Source organism: Stegastes partitus, unplaced genomic scaffold, assembly GCF_000690725.1.
Source record: "Stegastes partitus isolate 25-593 unplaced genomic scaffold, Stegastes_partitus-1.0.2 Scaffold951, whole genome shotgun sequence".
In the NCBI taxonomy this organism is placed as follows: Eukaryota; Metazoa; Chordata; class Actinopteri; family Pomacentridae; genus Stegastes; species Stegastes partitus.
This window is the reverse complement of record NW_007578682.1, coordinates 188,837-206,814: the sequence shown is the minus strand read 5'-3', so window position 1 is coordinate 206,814 and position 17,978 is coordinate 188,837. Positions and strand designations below refer to the sequence as shown.

The following is a 17,978-nucleotide window of genomic DNA, read 5'->3' as shown; positions in this document are numbered from 1 at the left end:
CTACTCCCACACATACTCAGCTCTAGAAGAGAGACATGCATTCACAAGGTTCCCCCAGATTACACAAAGAGCCTCAATCTAGATGGTGCAACTCCAGCTAGCAACATGAGCTGCTTGTACCTCACCTTTATTGCTTTTCTACTGAGGATTATTTTCTGATCAGTTATGGTGGAGACGGATTTTTGTAACCCCTGTTTGACAGCAGTGAGGGTGCTGAGGGTTTCCCTTGTGGATGAACTGGAAGGACACATCGACTCCCTGCTGGAGGTCTTAGTGAGTCGGGGAGCGTTCAGTCGAGACGATCGGGAGGTCGTGTTGTGCCAGCTGGGGCCTCGGGCGAGAGTACGGACGGTGTTGGATATAGTGGAGTGTAAAGGCGAGGAAGCGGCTGAGATTTTTCTGTCTGCTAGAAATCATCGTCAGAACTCCAAAGAGGGGAACGCAGATCAGCCTCAGTTCAAAGGTATGCAATCGAAACCATAGACATGTTATTGGTGCATTCTGGATAATTTAACAGTCATCCTTTAAGTTTAACACTTGAAATAGAATTGCAAACTGCATACCAACAATTGGCCGATGTCTACATATATTGGTATTGGCCTATATGTTTTTCATATTTCCTGATATCGAAACTTTTTACAGAACATTAAAAAGATCCTTGCAGTAATTTAGAAATGGCTCAGTGATGCAGATTGTACAGCAGACTGGCTCCGACTGCATTATTTATATGGCTGCAGCACATGTAGCAGAGCAAATGATGGTGCTGAGTCAAACGGTGTCTTCATGTTAAGTTGCTAACAAGTTTGTGGAATACACTGCTGGAAAGTTAATAAACCATGACCCTATCATGTTCCTTTTTGAGTACAACTTTAACTTTTATTCTGTATACATCAACAATATTGGCTAATTTACACGTAAAAATTGTCATCAACCCCAAAATCCAGCTCTTAAAGTGAGTCTTGTAGTACGTTGGTTACAAGCATTGAAAAGAAGACAAATCATCCAACACTTCTTTTCTTCTGCAGAGTACAACAAAGTCAAACAGAAGCACAAAGACGTCCTCAGGCGCAGGAGTGAGAGCATGCTTTTCTACAACACCCGACACGGAGAGAAAATACTTTTCTCCGAGCATTATGTCAACCTCCTGTTAGTCGACGGACATCAAGGCTTAGAGATTAAAAGACACGAGGTGCTGACCTTCGGACAGAAGCGACTATCTCTGCAACAGAAGTCAGCGGCGCACAGGAAAATCACACCAGCCGAACTGTTCTCAAGTTCAAACGGAGTCCGTCCGGTTAAGAAAGTTCTGGTGACAGGGGTGGCCGGAATCGGAAAAACCATCCTTGTGCAGAAGATGTTGTTTGACTTTGGCCGAAATAAGGATCATCTTACATTTGACTTTATCATCCACATGACCTTCAGAGACTTGAATCTGATTGATAAGCTGACAAGTTTCAGGGAGCTGGTGTTGCGTAAAAACAGACACCTTGCTAAAGAACTGGATAACATCTTAGATAATGACAGCAAACTGCTCATCATCCTGGACGGCTTTGATGAGTTCAAACACTACAGGAGCTGCGATGTTGATGTATTTGTGACTGAGCCAGATGAAGAAGCAGAGGTGACGGAGGTTTTTGGTAGTTTGATGCTCGGTGAGCTGCTACCCAACGCCTCTGTCATGCTCACAAGTCGACCTGCGGCCATCAACCACATCCCTGTTGGCTGCATCGACCGCTTCGTCCTCATCTCTGGCTTCTCCTTGGCCGAAGTTCAAGACTTCTTCTTACGTTATTTCCAAGACAGCTCGCTTGCCGACCGCATGTTCGCAGTGGTCTCAGCAAACGAGCTCATGCTGACACTGTGCTACATACCTGCATTTTGCTACATCGTGTGCTGCATCCTCAAAGAAAGCAAAGATCTCTGCGGAGAAGCCCCGAAGACCATGACGGATATTTACGTGCAGTATCTGGTGGCTTTGCTTCGATCTCACACCCAAACAAGAACTGAAACTTTTCCTCAAGACCAAAAGGCGGGAAGCGTCCAGCAGCTATCTGATATTGTGCTGAAGCTGGGCCGACTCGCCTTCCAAAAGCTAATGGAGCATCAAACGTTGTTCTACAGCAGCGACCAAGATGTTGCAGCGTTGGCAGGAAGCAGCCTCGTCAGTACCTTCCTGGATAAGACTGTTGCACAAGAACCCGGCTGCACTGAGGAGGTTTTTTCCTTCGCTCATCTTACTGTTCAGGAGTTCTTTGCTGCTCTTCACTGCGCAGTGACAGATCAGACTTTACCTGATGCACTTCAGAGCTCAGGACTTCCTGGAGAGGGAACAACCAACGGACACTTGGACCTTTTCAACCGCTTCCTCTCCGGAATCCTCTCCGAGCGTAATGCCAGTTTTCTATCCAGACAGGTGGGGTTGTGTTGCAGCAAACAGAAAGTGGAAACCTATCGTGAGAAAATCACCACAGAGCTTAAGATGCTGTGTGAGAATGGAGCTCACATCCTGAACTGCTTGCACTGTCTGTTTGAGCAGCAAGACCCCTCGTTGGCTCTCGCCGTGCAACCGACAGCGCTGCGAGTCAACGTTAGCGATGAAACGCTCTCTCAGATGGACTACAATGCCATCAAGTACTTCCTAAACCTCACAAAAGGTAAAATATCAGAGCTGGATCTTACAGGGACTGGAGTGAGCAGCGACGCATTAAGAGATATTCAACCACTGCTGCTCAGATGTGTGGATCTTTGGTGAGTTCCAGGTAAATTATAATGGAGTTATTCCATATATATTGTAAGCCAAATCCTCAGAATCTGCAGATTTTATAGGTACAATGATTTCAGTATATTTAATGAAGCCATGCAACATTTTACCATCACACAATGGATATTTTTAAAATTACGGCATCAAGCATTTTAATTTGTGTTACTTTTTCTAGCATTTTCGAGCCTCCATAACTTCATATATAAAAGAGATAGAAACATGAAATTTTCAGGGCTGAAAAACACCTGGAAGTTCAGTTACAAACTGCAACCAATTCATTTTTGATCCACTCCAGGTGTCACAATCTAAAGCCGAAATCTAGATTTTTTTTTTTGATAAGCACTTTTGAACATCACTATCATGGGATGTATCATAGATTCACCAACCCTGGATGTCTTCATCATGTGTGTCTGTTAGAATTCACTAGAGTCAACTTTTAATTTAAAAAAGTGCATTTTGGGTAAAGTTTCAAGGCCATATCACCATGTGGGATAGGTGGTTGGTCAAAACAGGCTGTAGCAGGTGGAAGGTCTCATATTTACCTACATGTTGAAACCAGGCTCATCTTCCAGCCAGAGTTTTTTGTGGCAGATTTATTTTTCTAATACATTTTAACACTTGCAAAATGTAGAATTTCAGATTTTGTTTACCCGAGGAATTAAAACCATGATCATTCCTGTACAAATCATTTTCGTGGAAGAGCAAAAGCAAGATTTAGTCTTTAGATTGTGACAACTGATTTAAACTAATTTGGTAGCATTTTTTTTTAAAGAGATCAAATATAGAACGATGGGAATTTTAAAGCACATTTCAGTCCACCGGCATTCACTTTGAGGGCCTGTAAAATTTTACAAAACTTTATGAAACATACTAAAGTTACTTCACAAAAACAGCAGCTGACTGTGAGGGTGTCAGATGGGAGGCACTGATTGATTTTTAATGAAACGAAATGTGAAGCCGTCTATCTATTACCAGGTTTGAGTTACTCTTATATTGTGTTTCAACCGTTGCAGTTCCATTGATGTCACTCAGTATTGATTGCTTTATCGTGTCAAAGTATTGTCAAAACGATTTTATTTTGAAGGCTTGGAGAAAACAACCTTGACATGGAATCCGTGCAGGTCATTGCTGATGTGCTGCGAGTGTCAGAAAGCATCACCCACCTCGGGTAAGATGACAGCAGTTTTTACAGAAAGACATAAGAATATGTATATACTCATGACAAGCATTCTTTATTTGGACTAATCCACATGGTGTGTGTTGCTTTCTGTTCCCTTTTCAGGCTTGGATGGGCAAACATTGGTGATGATGAAATTCTGACTCTTAGTAGTGCCATACGGGTGAAAAAAACCCTTCAAGAACTGTGGTAACAGACTTGTGATTGGCATGTGATAGAATGTATTTTGAGAGAAATGAAAGTCTTTTCATGTTGAGGATGACTGTGATTCACTGAATTGGGACTCTAATAAAAGCAGATGAGCAGAAAACGGTGACATTTACACCCAATCTCATGCTCAGCTTGATGGTTTTCTGATTTAGTCACTGTAAAATTGCTCATGTGCTCTCACAGGATGGAGGGCAACCGAGTGAGCTACAGAGGTCTGCTGTCGTTCAGCGACTTGACTCCAGAGCCTCTACAAAAAGTTGTGTGAGTGACTGACTGTCGTTTTAAAACCATCAGCGTGTCAACAAATTATGTTATTGTGAAGTTCTTTTCCTCGTCTTACAGAGCCATTTGGAATGACCTGGAAGACGCAGAGCCAGAGGAAGTACGCACCCGAGAGAGCATAACGGTGAATTTCTCAGATGATGACATGTGGGACGCGTGGGGTCAGTGGGTGTTCAGACGGTGTGAAGTCAGCAGCAATGAGAAGCTGGTGACGGTGCTCCACAAAGTGTGCAACGTATCGGCCTCCTGCTTGGAAGCCCGCTGGGCCAAGACCTTCTACAACCAGCTGGCACAGCTCATCAAGAGCAGGATCGAGTGCTGCACCGAGGACGACATGTGCAAGAAGCTCAGAAAGTTTGACCACATTTTGAACCTGTGACGAAGATGAAACTGGCTTCACCAAAATTCAGATCTTTTTTTTTTATTAGTTGCTTCCCTTGTTGTGAATCTGCTTCCACATTTTAAGAGTTTCGTGCCAGTAAAAGTTTTAAAACCACTGCTTTACAGTGTTTCAAGGTGCCTGTGAATCCTCCAACCATGTCAGGTACCGTCTGATAAGCTTGCTTTGACGCATTTTGTACCATTTTTTTGATAGATCTCATGAAATTTAAATGCTACAGTGGAGAGGGTATATTGTGTCTGAGCACCATGAAATGCTGCACCAGCCAACTCCACAAATCAAAACGTCAGATCCAAGCAGCATTGAGTAAATGACAAAAGCTAGTTGGCCCGTACGGGGATCGAACCCGCGACCTTGGCGTTATTAGCACCACGCTCTAACCAACTGAGCTAACCGGCCATGCTGCTCCTGTGAGCGAAAGCTAGTACTTTTACAGCATCCGTTGTATTACGAGCCCTTACCAATTGGCATTGAAAGACTTTATTTATGTATCTGTATTGGTAGTTTTAATTTTTCTTGTGTATTGCATTGCAACCCAGTCTTGTGACAGACAATGTTTTCCGTTGTCATATGTGCAACGCCGTTTTTATTTTATTTTATTTTTTAGACAAAATGTGACTGTATTTGTTATATGTGGCTCAAATGTTATTTTTTGTTATTAAAATGTAAAAAAAACAAATGTATACTGCGTGTTTTTTCTTCTTCTTCATTTAGAATAATTAACCGGACGTTGTGTAAACTGCGCGCTCTTATGACGTGTTTGCTGTGCGACACCGAACGAGGGAATGCCGTTTGTACGAAGTTAGCACGCTAGCTGCTGTTTTATGTTGTTTTTGCGAATGCAGCGTCGGACTGGAGTATTTTTTCATCTCAAAGAGGGTGAGTTCTGTGAAACATTACGTTCCCTGAATGCTAAGTGAAGGTTTGGCGGGTTTGAAAATAGAGAGTGCAGGATTTTGAAAATGTCACTACCCGCGAATTCCCAACTAGTACCTGGAAGGCTGTGATGGCTAACAAACAATTAGCGAGGTAGCAGAGGATTTAACACAACTAGTTAGTGCTAAATATGAAACTAACTGTGTTTTTACGAAATGTAATTACGAGATTGGTGATGGTATATTAAGGGGGCGTGTTCACTATTTGTATAAACTCAAGATAGAAGTTCTGCAGTGCAAACAGCACGTATATTTACAATTTAACATTAGAAATAAAGGTTAGAATCTAGCAATAACAGCCCGCATAACGCTTTCCAGTTAAAACATCTATGACTGGCGTTACATCTTGACCTAATAAGTTTTAATCTTGGGCTTATGGTGTTGTTATTTATGGTGTGAATTTACCTAAGTTGTCAGAATCAGATGTATTGCCAGGTATAGATTACACAACACGAGGAATTTGTTCTGGTGGCTTGGTGCAACAATAAATATAGAGAAAGGCACAATGTACAAGATAAACAAATAAAACATAGCTAAAAGAAAATAAAAGTAACTGTAATAGTGCAAAGCAGAAGGAAAAAATGTTGTGGAGTGAAGAATTAAAGTTAAATTTAAATAGGAACCATAAAATTGTAGTATTATTTACAAGAATGTTCAAGGTGCAGATAGACTGATTTTTACATTTATATAGATTGTCAATAGAGTGCAAATTGAAGGTGTGGAGATGCAACATAACCAATAACAGTGCAGATGATGAGATGATGAGCAAAGAGAGAAGTAACACGTTAATGTCACGTATACAGTCCATAGAGGGGGCAGGAGGGGTCAGTGGGGGTCCTGTACCCTGTTCATGAGGCCAGTGGCAGACAGAAAGAAGCTGTTCTTGTGGCGGGAGGTTCTGGTCCTGACGAAGGAGTGTTTGAAAGAGTTTGTGTCCAGGGTGGGAGGGGTCGGCCACAATCTTACCTGCACGCCTCAGAGTCCTGGAGGCGTGCAGGTCCAGGAGAGAAGGCAGATAGCAGCCAATCACCACCTTCTCGGCTGAGCGGATGATACGCTGCAGTCTGGCCTTGTCTTTGGCCGTCGCTGCAGCGTACCACATAGTGATGGAGAAGGTGAGGATGGACTCGATGATGGAGGTGTAGAAGTGCTCCATCATCTTCGTTGGCAGCCTGCATATAAAGAATTAAAATCATACAAAAAAATCACAGAAAATGCTTGACTGAAATACATATCAAGTCTAAGACCATTCAACATTATAATTAGTGGGACTAACTGACTAATTATGATCTAAAGTTATGACCCTCCAAAAGTATACAGAAAATTCAATTTTAAAAAAAATCCCCTTGATCCTCAATTAGCATGCTCTCATTTTAGTTTTTTGTTTTTCTGATTTAGCATGCATTAATTTATTAATTGGAGCTGACTTGATAGTAATGCTGTAGGGTTTGAGCCTTATTATTTAAAATAGTCAAGTGAAGCTGTGTTTTATATATTTTTGTTGGGTTTTAATCCTTGAAGCTACTCAGGTGTATTCACATCATTACGCTTTAATGTTTTAACCTCCATATTTACACTTGTTGGCCTCATTCGTGACACTGATCTCACCTTTTTACTGAAAAGCACTTTGGCTGTTGCTTTAAATAAATACCTGTGCTATATAAATAGTGGTGACTTGACTACATCAATATCAGAAATTTTAAATATAATACGGGCAATAAAAGCAACACAGCTGCTGCAGAAAGAGTCAGGAATAAAAATGCAGACTGAACACTCAAAAGGCCTATTGAGATAGTTGCTCCATTTTGTATACGTTGCTTGGATGTAGGTTTCTTATTTAAGACTCAAGATTCAGTTAGTTAACATCATGCATCACAAGCTTGTTGAACAAAATGACAGATGTGGTTCCATTATGCTTCTCATAAAAACAAATTATGTCAAGAATACTTTTTTTTTTTTTTTTCCACTGAGATGTGGAGCATGGATTCAGTAATCTCGCATTCAGTTTCTTATCCTGTGGTGTGCTCCAGCCCAGGCGGTGTAATAATGGTTTTAGGAGCAAGTCAAAAACAAATACAAAAATGTAATTAAAACCAAAAGGGTAGATTTCCTGTGAATCATAAAACACTTTGGGGTTTTAATCAGGTTCTGTTTTAGGATTATATTGCACAGCGAGACCATAAATTCTCACCTTCCCCTCTTGTTGTGTGTGTACTGAGCTCCACGGACTCTTAATTCTCTTTTTGTTTTATCAGGCGTACTAACATCCTGTACTTTTCATTATTGCTCATTAACAAATTATCAACTGAAATACCTCGTGACTTTTAAATAAATAGAACGATAGAGGAAAGTATGAAGCTTGCTGTGCTGTCAGTGTTGTTTTATAACAGTGTGCTGCTGATCTGTGCTGCAGCCTCTTCCCCAGCATGATGACCACAGAGAGGGGAGCTGGTGATGCTGGTGCTGCTCAGTCCAGCAGTAAAAACAAGGAGATAGAGAAGAAGAAGAGGTCACGAGTCAAACAGCTGCTCGGCGATGTGAAGAAGCAAGTTGAATTCTGGTTCGGAGATGTCAACCTGCACAAGGACCGCTTTCTGAAGAAGCTCATCGATGAGTCAGACGATGGATGTAAGGCTTTAGCAGGACTTGAAATGCACATTTATGTCTGTCATTGAATGTTTAAATGCAGGCTTTGACTTAAAGATGTTGGATTTTGTCATTGACGTTGTACTGCTGTTGTTGTTTGTTGTAGACGTTGATATATCCGTGTTGGCGAGCTTCAATCGAATGAAGAAGCTGACAACTGACACGAAGCTGATCGCCAGAGCTCTGAAAAACTCATCCGTAGTCGAGGTAATTTTTGTTTTGCTGCATAGTTTGTGAAGTCAAAAATGGCTGAAAACTAAGCTCCAGTTAATGTACGATCACATAAACGTGTTGTATGCTTTGTGTTTCAGGTTAACCTCGAGGGAAATAAAGTACGACGTCAGCTCCCAGTTGGAGACCTACCGGTCGATGTAGACAGCCGCACAGTCTATGTGGTAAAAGACATTTTCTGGTGTCTGTATTTTAAGTTTGCACAACAATGTTTCGACTGGGAGGTACCTGAATGCACCGTTGAAATTTATTTTGCATTTATCCACATTGTTTCCTTTAAACAGTTTTCCTAAAATCACAGCTGATATTGAATTCTACATTATGTCCAAACTTCTGTATTTTTAGCATCACAAACCAACTCATTTCTGTTTTTTCTTCTTTTTTTGTTTCTTCATAAGGAACTGTTGCCCAAGGATGTGAGTCACAGCTGGATTGAAAGAGTGTTCACAAAATGTGGAAATGTGGTTTACGTTAGCATCCCCAGATACAAGTCGTCTGGCGACTCCAAAGGTTTCGCCTTTGTCGAGTTCGAGAAAGAAGAACAAGCGCGGAAAGCCATTGAGGTAATGACTTCCTTAAATCTTGCCTGATGTACAGTTAAAACCAGAAGTTTACATACGCTGTATAGAAACACCCATAACATCTAATAAGTACATCACATTTACAAACACCACGGGAATGTCCAGTCATTAGACAGCATAGGAAGGAGATGGTTCTGTGTCCTAGAGATGAAGTGTTTTGGTTGAAATGTGCGAATCAACCCCAGAATAAGAGCTAAAGATCTTGTGAAGATGCTGCTGAAGCTGGTATCAGAGAGTCATTATCCACAGTGGAACCAGTCCTGTACCGACATGGGCTGGAAGGATACTAAGAGAGGAAGAAGACGTCACTCCAAAAGTAACAAAAAAGACAGATTACAGTTTGCAAATGCTCACAGGGACAAAGACCTTCATTAGTGGAGATATGTCCTGTGGTCTGATGGAACTAAACCTGAACTGTTTGGCCTTAATGACCATTTGGAGGTAAAAGGGGGAAGCTCGCAGCCTGAGAACACCATCCCAACTGTGAAGCACGGGGGTGGCAGCATCATGCTGTGGAGGGACTGGTGCACTTCACAGAATAGATGGCATCATGAGGAAAGAACATTATGTGGAAATACTGAAGCAACATCTCCAGACATCAGCCAGGAAGTTAAAGCTTTAAATGGGTCTTCAGATGGACGATGACCCTCAGCATAGCGTCAGATTAGTTACAGAGAGGCATCAGGACAACAAAGTCAGTGTTGTGGAGTGGACATCACAAAGCCCTGATCTCAATCCTGGAGAACATTTGTGGGCAGAGCTGAAACCTGACTCAGGAGGGCCAGAATTCATCAAACTACTGTGAGAAGCTTGTGGAAGGAAACTCAGAATATTTGACCCAAGTCACACAGTTTATAGACAATGCTACCAAATACTCAGGAAATGTGTGTAAACTTCTGACACTGAAGAAATTGGTAAAAAAAAATTCTTTCTCTCATTATTCCGGCATTTAGCAAATAGAACTAATTTTGGTAATCCCGACTGACCTAAAACAGGAAAAGTTTAGTCACGTTAAATGTCAAACAGTGAGAAGAAAAGGTTTTATGTCTGTTTACACGGTGTGGGTACACTTCTGGTTTCGGCTCTATGTTGTAATCTGCATCAATCCAGTGTTTTTGTTTCTTGCCCAAAAGAAACCTCAAAGGAAATTTTGATCTTTTAACCAGATGCTGAACAACCCTCCTGAGGATGCTCCCAGGAAACCGGGGATTTTCCCCAAAACGAAAAGCAGGAAACACATTTCTCTACCGGCTGACCATCCACCAGGTACGGTGACACTTTTCTCGGCCTGCTGGAAATGCCAAATGCCCGACTAGCTGATATGTATCCTGACTTCCTGGCATTCGTGTGCTGCAGGTGAAGAGGAGGAGAAGAAGAAGCGAAAGAAGAAGAAGAAGAAAGAAGGTGCCACGGTGCAGCTGCCTGCAGGAGAAGCCAAAGAGCAGGCGATGGAAGCCGAGCCGTCTGAGCAGAAGAGGAAGCGCTCAGTTAGCGGGGATTTAGATCCAGAGGTCACCAACAGTCAGAAGGCACCCGGCAAGCTGTCGGAGAAAAAAAGACGACGGTCGCATACAGCAGAGGCGTCAGACAGTGACGTACCGTCTAAGATAAGGAAAACCAGCGAGAGTGAATCTGGAGGGAAGGAGAAAGTTGCAGTGACGAGTCGTAAGTAATCACACTGTCATTTATTAATTCCCTTTCTGCTTTTTCTCTCCACGATCTGAACATCTGTGAAGGATGATGACATGTTTTTGCAGCAGTAAAACCACAGGTTTGTTGTGGTAACCGTGTTTTTCGCTTCGTAGTTTCACCCTCTCAAAGCGACTCGCAGAGAGATACTGAGAAGGGGAAAGAAAACGGAGATGATTCGACCGTGAAAGCAAAGAGGAAGAGAAAAAAGAAGCACAAAGAGAAACTCAAAATTGGGGAAGAGGTTATTCCACTGCGCGTTCTATCGAAGTAAGATCTTGCATGCTTTACACCTCGTGCATGAACACAGATAAACTAATAAATGAAAACCCCACACACTCCATCACACATCATTCTTCCTGTTTTTGTGTCCAAAACAAGGAAACAGTGGCTTCATCTGAAAGAGGAGTATTTGACCTTGCAGAAGAGCAGCATGTCGTCCCTGAAGAAGTGCATGATTAAGATGGATCACAGGGACCACAAGAGTCGAATGGAGACGGATGATCAGCCTCAAGATGGAAATGGTGAGATTTTCCTCCACAGATGTCAGTAATTGATGGATGATGGATTGACTGTTAAAACTGAAACACGTGAGCGACACCTAAAGATCAGCTGAAAACCCAACACACAATACATGAAAGCTATAAAATGTAGCTTCAAACTAGCCACTAGCCACGTGCCTCTTCTGCATGTCCACAGGAGTGTTTTTTGACACATCACTTCCCAACATTGTGCGCTTGGACAGAAATTAAACTCAGGATTCAACCTTGAACAGCTGAAGAAGCGCTTCACTCCAGTGGAACCAACATGGCAGCTTGTTTGGAAACTTTCGCCTTTAATTATACCAGCTGATAAGCACGAGTTCCTTTTTTTAAAGTTATTTTTTCAGCTTTTTTGCCGTTATTTGACAGGACAGTAGAGAGAGAGAGACAGGAAAGTGGGAGGAACCTACAGCAAATGGTCATGGGCTGGATTCAAACCCACGACCGCTGCGTCAGCCCCAGTACACGGGTCGCCAGCTCAACCAGCTGAGCTATAGCGGCGGCCAAGCAGGAGTTTCTTAAAAAACTTTTGAGGTGTGAAACTGAAAGCAGCTGGTTTAAAAGATTTGGAGAGTTTTCAAAGGCCTCAAGTGGCAGCTGATTTGCTTGAAGACGTACTTTCAGTTTTCCTAGAAAGTATTTAACACAAAACTTTGGCAAAAAATGTTTTTCTTGTTTTTGTTTTTGAAACCGTTCTTAAAAATCCCTACAGCTGGTACATTCCAGTTTTAAACATTAGCATCTTACACAGAGTCACGATGACATTAAAGCTGTGACTTTCAGACCTGCTCTCCTTTCTGTTAATCTGACAACATCTAAACGTCGTAGCGGTGATCTAGTAACATTCGTGGTTCACTGTCAACATGGCGCAAACGTGAACTGCCTGCTGTCGTGTTAAAGAATACCAGGCACAAGCGATGAACTTCAAGCTGGAGTTTTTTTTTTCCTTTGAGTTTATTAAATCCCTGCAGCGTCAGACGGCAGCTGGATCCATGTGAGCGTCTCCACAGTGATGACTTCTGTTGAATCAGAAGCTTTTTTATCGCCAAGTGAGCTCGCACACACAAGGGATTTGGTGGTGAATGAGACTGATACGCAACAATAACAAGAATAAATATAGAAATCAAAAGTACTATGAGAAGAGAAATAAACCGAGTAATAAATTAGGAAACCGATTTACATTACAATACAATATTCCACCTGAAGTTGCACATGTCATGGTGATGCACAGAGGAGTGCAACAGGGGCCTGTAGTGGTTTACTGACTGTTCATGAGAAGCTGCTCCGGTGCCGGGATGTTCTGGTGCTTAGAGACCTGAAGCGCTGGCTGGAGGGTAGCAGGTCAAAGAGGTGGTGACCTGGGTGGAAGGGGGTCCCTGAGGATTTTTCCTCACTCTGGAGGAGTACAGGTCCTGGAGGGGGGGCGGTGGGGCACAGATGATCCTCTCAGCAGTCCTGACTGTCCGTTGCAGTCTCCTCACGTCTGAACCGAACCAGACAGTTAAAGACGAGCGTAGCACAGACCTCAGTAAATTATCCATTGAGACAGGGTTGAAGACACGGTGTACTTTTCTCAACTTAAGACGGGTGGAAGCACAATGTAGAGGCTGCAGTTGAATCCCCAATTATTTGTTTATTAGTAGATGATCATGCATTATATATATATCTCCTGATGTACCGTCCAGTCTCACCTGTGTCACATATCGTTAGCATACTGTGGCTCTGTGTTCCTGTCGTGGCTAAATGAAGAATGGAACCACTTGAACAGACTGATGACGCCACCGATGTTGTGTGCTTTCAACAGTCAAAGGTGTCGTCTCAACAGTTTATTACCTTAAAAACATCGACTCACGTTCTAAAAGCAACAAGGTGCTCGACCAGCCTGTCGTCATCATGCACCAGCTTGTAGTGGTGTTAGGATTTGTTGGACTGAAGCTGTTTATTTAGTGCCATAATGTTGTTGTTTTTTTCCTGTTTGTTTAGTCGATAAAAGCAACACGAGTGAGAAGGCGACGAAGCCGGGCCCTCAGTTCACCAGCGGCGTCATCGTGAAGCTCACACACAGCAAGGCGCTGCCGGAGAGGAAGATCATCAAAGTACAGTACAGCCGAGATCTCAAAACTGGATCAGGACTTGTTTTAAGGATAAATCATAGAATGTTTTTCCGTTTCTGTGCGTTCGCAGGATGTCTTGTCCAGAATCTCTCCGGTGGCCTACGTGGACATCTTGGACGGAGACACCGAAGGTCACATCCGGTTCCACAGCCCGGAGGAGGCCAAAGCCGTGAGCGACGCCAAGGCAGAGCTGCAGAAGGAGCACAGCTGGAAACTGGAGATCCTCTCAGGTGGGAACTTTTATTACTCATCTGCGGTTTTTAATTCTTCATTGCGTGCGTCTGCGTGAGTCTACCCGGGGGGAGGATGTGGATGACCGAGCTGCGACTCGGGTTTCCATAATTGATGACGACGAAAATAATTTAACGGGACGGCAGGCGGCGGCTTGTCTCAAGTTCTGCTCGTCAAAAGGGTTTCAGTGTGATTCTAAAGGCTGCTCGGAGTGAAACTCGTTCTTCCTTTCTCAAGGTGACCACGAACAACGGTACTGGCAGAAGATACTAGTGGATCGGCAGGTCAAACTGAATCGGCCGAGGGAAAAGAAGCGCGGTACAGAAAAGGTGAGTTTAGAGAAGAATTTATAGCTATTGATGTCACAGTGTGGAACAATATCTCATTCATACTTCACTCCATTTTGTGTGTATAAACAACCAAAATCTAATATTCTGTTTAGTCCTTAGCCAAGATTTTGTGATTTGAGACGCATATTTTACCATCAGTCTGGTCTGTTTTTGGACACTGACTAATACCTGGAGTCGTTTTGGCACATTAACACACCCGCTCACACACTGTTTACCTCTGCTGCCCCATCTAACTTCTATTCTCCTGTCACACCTCAGCTCATATCCAAAGCCGAAAAAATCATCATCGCCCGAGCCAAGGAGGCCAACAAGCACATCCGCTTCCAGGAAGACTAACTGAAATCAGCCTGTGACGGCCACTCAGCTTTAACAGACTTTATTTGAAGGGGACAGTTCGCGCTGGAAGAGAACTGAACGAACAAATGGTTTCAAATGTTGTTTTTTTTTGTTTGCACTGGAGCCCCCCCGCCCGCCCGTCGAGGTAACGTCGAATGCTGCTGCGCATTCGGCAACGTTTTAAAAGAAATAAATAACTGCTAACCGTTTTAAAAGATTCTGTATAGATGTAAATATAATCGACACAAAAGTTCTCCTGATCAAGACGTGGACTCGCCAACGCCTTCTTGTTTTCTGTTTTTTAAATAAAGTGTCGTTCTTTCATGATTACAGTATTTGTCGTCACGTCTATCTTAAGTTGTGCTTTTTGACGTCTAGTCTGCATCCTCTGACTCCAGGTGATGCTCTGCTGACTCAGAAACGCCTTCAGTAATTGGAGGAAGCTGCATAAACCCTCTTTGCAGATTACATAAGAGTCAGATGTGCACAGCGAGGTATAAAAATAGCTGCTCTTACACAATGTCACTGCTATTTATGGCTTTTTATTGATGCAAGGGGCCGAAGCAGCCTGAGGTCATGGAGGTGTCAGTTCCTTCTGGAAACCGAGCAGCGGACTCTGCAGCCGTCAGCTCCGGTGTCCACGCAGCTGGACCACACCGTCCGGGTTCCTCCGTTCTCCACGGGAACCTGCAGTTTCTTTGCGGCGTCGCTGCTGGGATTCGTTCTACGAGAAGGTCCTGCTGTGCCGCTCTCTTGTTTGGTGCGCTGCGGTGCGCTCCAGGCTCTGAAGTCCTCCTCCATGGTGGTCCCGAGGACGGGCTCCACACTGTTCTTGCCGGTTTGCACAGATGGCAAACTGTGTATCGTCTGGACGAACCGGTGATCTTCTGGTGAACTGGGCTCTTTGGTTTGGCCGTAGAAGTTGGTTTCGAGGGACCAGGATTGGAATTTGTCCAAGAAGTCGCTGGATTCTTCAAGAGCACCTTTGGGTGCTGCTGCAGGCTCCGGGGGCAGAACTTGGCCGTGTGTGGCAGAAAACATCACCCTGCCTTCTCTGGGCAGCACAGGGCGGAAGACATAATCGCGTCTGTAGCTGGTGGTGCTTTTAGCAGGTTTTGCTTCTTCCTGCTGCGGGACACCAGTAGTGGTTGTGGGTCTTTCATCCTCTTCAGGAGAATGGTCCAAGGCAAGCATTCCGTACTTGATGTTGAAGTTGTCTTTGAACCTAAGCGGCTGCCGCATGTTCACCACCCACGGCTGGAAATCACCTGAAAAACACTCCATTGTAAATACTGCCCGTGCCGTATGTTTTTACTGAGTGACAGCGTTGGTCCTCGGGGTGCTTACTTTGGTACACGGTCACAAAGTCGTGCTTTGGTGGCGTCCGGTTGGCCACGGCGCGTGCGGGATGCCGTGTGGCGCTGCTGGACCTCCTCCTGTAGTCTTTGGGAGGCTCTGACGGCTGTGGGGGCTGTGGGAGGGTTCTACGGGAGTTTTGGGCGATGAAGATGGATCTGAAACACACATTTATGGGGTGAAGTCGATCACTTACAGCACTTTAGGTCACACAGGTAAGTAAGTAAGAGGTTCAAGGCTTTCAAAATAAAAGCCTTATCTGGTTCTTTTCTGCATTTCATTTACCAGTTGCTCGCTTTTCCCAGCAAACTTACATCTAACAACAGACAAAGTAAAATACCTGAATGTGCCGATATCTGTGTTGGTGCCCCTCAGCGGGTGGTAGGGGTCCTTCCCCCTGGAGGTGGTGATGTAGGTTCTGTAGCAGGAAGGAGGGAGGAACCTCTCCTGGTACTCTGTGGTCATGGGGGCCTGTGGCGGAGGTACCAGAGGTCCATTGGGCCTCCTGCACATGAAGGCAAATGTAACAGAGCAACACACAGGCAAAATAGAAAGAGTCATGCACAGGATTTGAAAAGAAATAGAAAATAAACAGTTAGGTTAAACATGTTGTATTAATAAGGATAAACAGCTGATCTCACATGTTGTGAGTCACAGAAGAAACAAGTGCATTAAAATGATGTGAAATTTGAAAAGGGGGGTTTTGCAGAGCAGCCAGACCAGCTGTACATAAAGGGAAACAGGTATCTAGATGGATCAGCTCACCTCATGAGTGTGTCCTGCTGGCTGTTCCCGTGCCCCCGTCGTGGATTCTGCTGCCTCGCCTTTTTCGGGCGCACATTTGCACCCTGCGCGTTCCTCTGCATGACGAGCTGTGTTCAGTTTGCTCTCAGACTCTCAGCTGCTGTATCGCCGAAACATATGAATTATTGACCGCAGGAACGTGGGACGTGTGTGTGTGTGTGTGTGTGTGTGTGTGGCACGTTTAAAAATAAACTGATGCAGGCCGGTCGTCAAGGCGAGGACGCCGCGGTGATGCGCGTAAAACTCGAATTCCAAACCGAAAACAGCGACGGTTCCAACTGCCATGTGCGTAAAAGTGGGATTACACAGCTTGTTTTTTTTTTTTTTTCCTTTCTGAAAATACAAGGTGCATTTGGGTCGTGAAATTTGCAACGTGACTCGGATGCAGGACTCCATCTGTCACTTTTTTTTTTTAAGTCTCCAAAGAGTCACTGAGGATAAAAAAGCCCGTAAATGTGCACCAACAGCCACATCCTAAAACACTTAGTGACCTCCTGACCTCTCACTCGGTTTTCATATCAAGCCCTGAGCCCAGATGTGAAATTATGGGACGAGTTTTTATGATCACTGCAGCTTATACTTTGTTTGTCCACTAGATGGCGTCCTCACCCTAAAAAACATTATCTATTACTAAAGCGTTGGATTCTTTTAAATATCGTGATAAAGAGGAGGCTGACTTATGAAGAAAAAAAATGTCTTGACTAATAATAAACCAAACGTTTTGTAGATACAAACCTGAACGTTTTTATTTGCACAACAGCAGAAATAAACAGAATCACAATCGGAAAGGTTTTTAAAGGACTTGGTGTTTTAATGCATAAAAGTTTTTTAAACAGTCAGCAGGCAGGAATCTTAAAAGACAAATGAGAAGCAGTGTTTAAGTCAAATGAGCAGTAATCGAGGGTTTATAAATCACAAAACTAATAGAAATACTTTCAGTGTGCAGAAATGTGCAAATGAATCACCTGGAAATGTGCAAAGTTACACAGTACGTCATGTAAACAACTTGATCTGTGCAAAATAAAAGCAGACGTGACAGAACAGGTCAAGAAGCCACGGCCACAAACAATGGAACCTCCCATAACTTAAAGAAAAGAAGAAAGATGTATGTTGACAGTGTATTAAAAGCTACTTGTGCAGAAGAAAAAAAAAAACCTTCAACTGGTGACAAAACCTCCATCACTGAGTTCATCCATGTAGTCAGATGTGGCTTCAAATGACAATAATCAGATACTTACTTTAACCAGTAACTATAAAAGGCCTTTAATTTAAATGCAGCTTTATTCAAATGACACAGAAGAGTCTATCCCAGCTGACTCAGGGTGAAGGCAGG

The 17,978-nt window shown here is 43.4% G+C and overlaps 2 protein-coding genes and 1 non-coding gene across 4 annotated transcripts; 2 read left to right on the top strand and 1 right to left on the bottom strand.

The window, feature by feature from the left end:
• The first annotated feature begins 44 nt into the window (after positions 1-44).
• Positions 45-4,961, top strand: LOC103366507 (protein NLRC3-like). The gene is made up of 6 exons (XM_008294254.1): positions 45-463; positions 1,026-2,748; positions 3,846-3,929; positions 4,044-4,127; positions 4,332-4,409; positions 4,491-4,961. Exons 1-6 carry the CDS (start codon positions 166-168, stop codon positions 4,807-4,809), a joined length of 2,586 nt encoding a protein of 861 aa, XP_008292476.1. The 5' UTR covers positions 45-165; the 3' UTR covers positions 4,810-4,961.
• A 194-nt stretch (positions 4,962-5,155) lies between these two features.
• Positions 5,156-5,229, bottom strand: trnai-aau (transfer RNA isoleucine (anticodon AAU)). Its single transcript has one exon. It is a non-coding gene; the product is annotated as a tRNA-Ile (tRNA).
• Positions 5,230-5,597: 368 nt separating this feature from the next.
• Positions 5,598-14,820, top strand: larp7 (La ribonucleoprotein 7, transcriptional regulator). Of its 2 annotated transcripts, none has more exons than XM_008294253.1 (13): positions 5,598-5,709; positions 8,191-8,393; positions 8,518-8,618; positions 8,723-8,806; positions 9,041-9,205; positions 10,390-10,489; positions 10,580-10,888; positions 11,029-11,182; positions 11,294-11,436; positions 13,438-13,550; positions 13,639-13,798; positions 14,037-14,128; positions 14,408-14,820. In XM_008294253.1, exons 2-13 carry the CDS (start codon positions 8,192-8,194, stop codon positions 14,483-14,485), a joined length of 1,701 nt encoding a protein of 566 aa, XP_008292475.1. In that variant the 5' UTR covers positions 5,598-5,709; position 8,191; the 3' UTR covers positions 14,486-14,820. The 2 variants fall into 2 exon arrangements, with proteins under 2 accessions (XP_008292475.1, XP_008292474.1); XM_008294252.1 differs by having other exon boundaries at positions 8,179-8,393.
• The last annotated feature ends 3,158 nt before the right edge of the window (positions 14,821-17,978 follow it).

Coding starts and splice junctions, on each gene's coding strand:
- larp7 (XM_008294253.1), top strand. CDS start 8,192: ATGATGACCACAGAGAGGGGAGCTGGTGATGCTGGTGCTGCTCAGTCC. Junction 8,619..8,722: donor AAAACTCATCCGTAGTCGAG/GTAATTTTTGTT, acceptor TTTGTGTTTCAG/GTTAACCTCGAGGGAAATAA. Junction 8,807..9,040: donor ACAGCCGCACAGTCTATGTG/GTAAAAGACATT, acceptor TTTCTTCATAAG/GAACTGTTGCCCAAGGATGT.
- LOC103366507 (XM_008294254.1), top strand. CDS start 166: ATGGTGGAGACGGATTTTTGTAACCCCTGTTTGACAGCAGTGAGGGTG. Junction 3,930..4,043: donor GAAAGCATCACCCACCTCGG/GTAAGATGACAG, acceptor TTCCCTTTTCAG/GCTTGGATGGGCAAACATTG. Junction 4,410..4,490: donor GAGCCTCTACAAAAAGTTGT/GTGAGTGACTGA, acceptor CTCGTCTTACAG/AGCCATTTGGAATGACCTGG.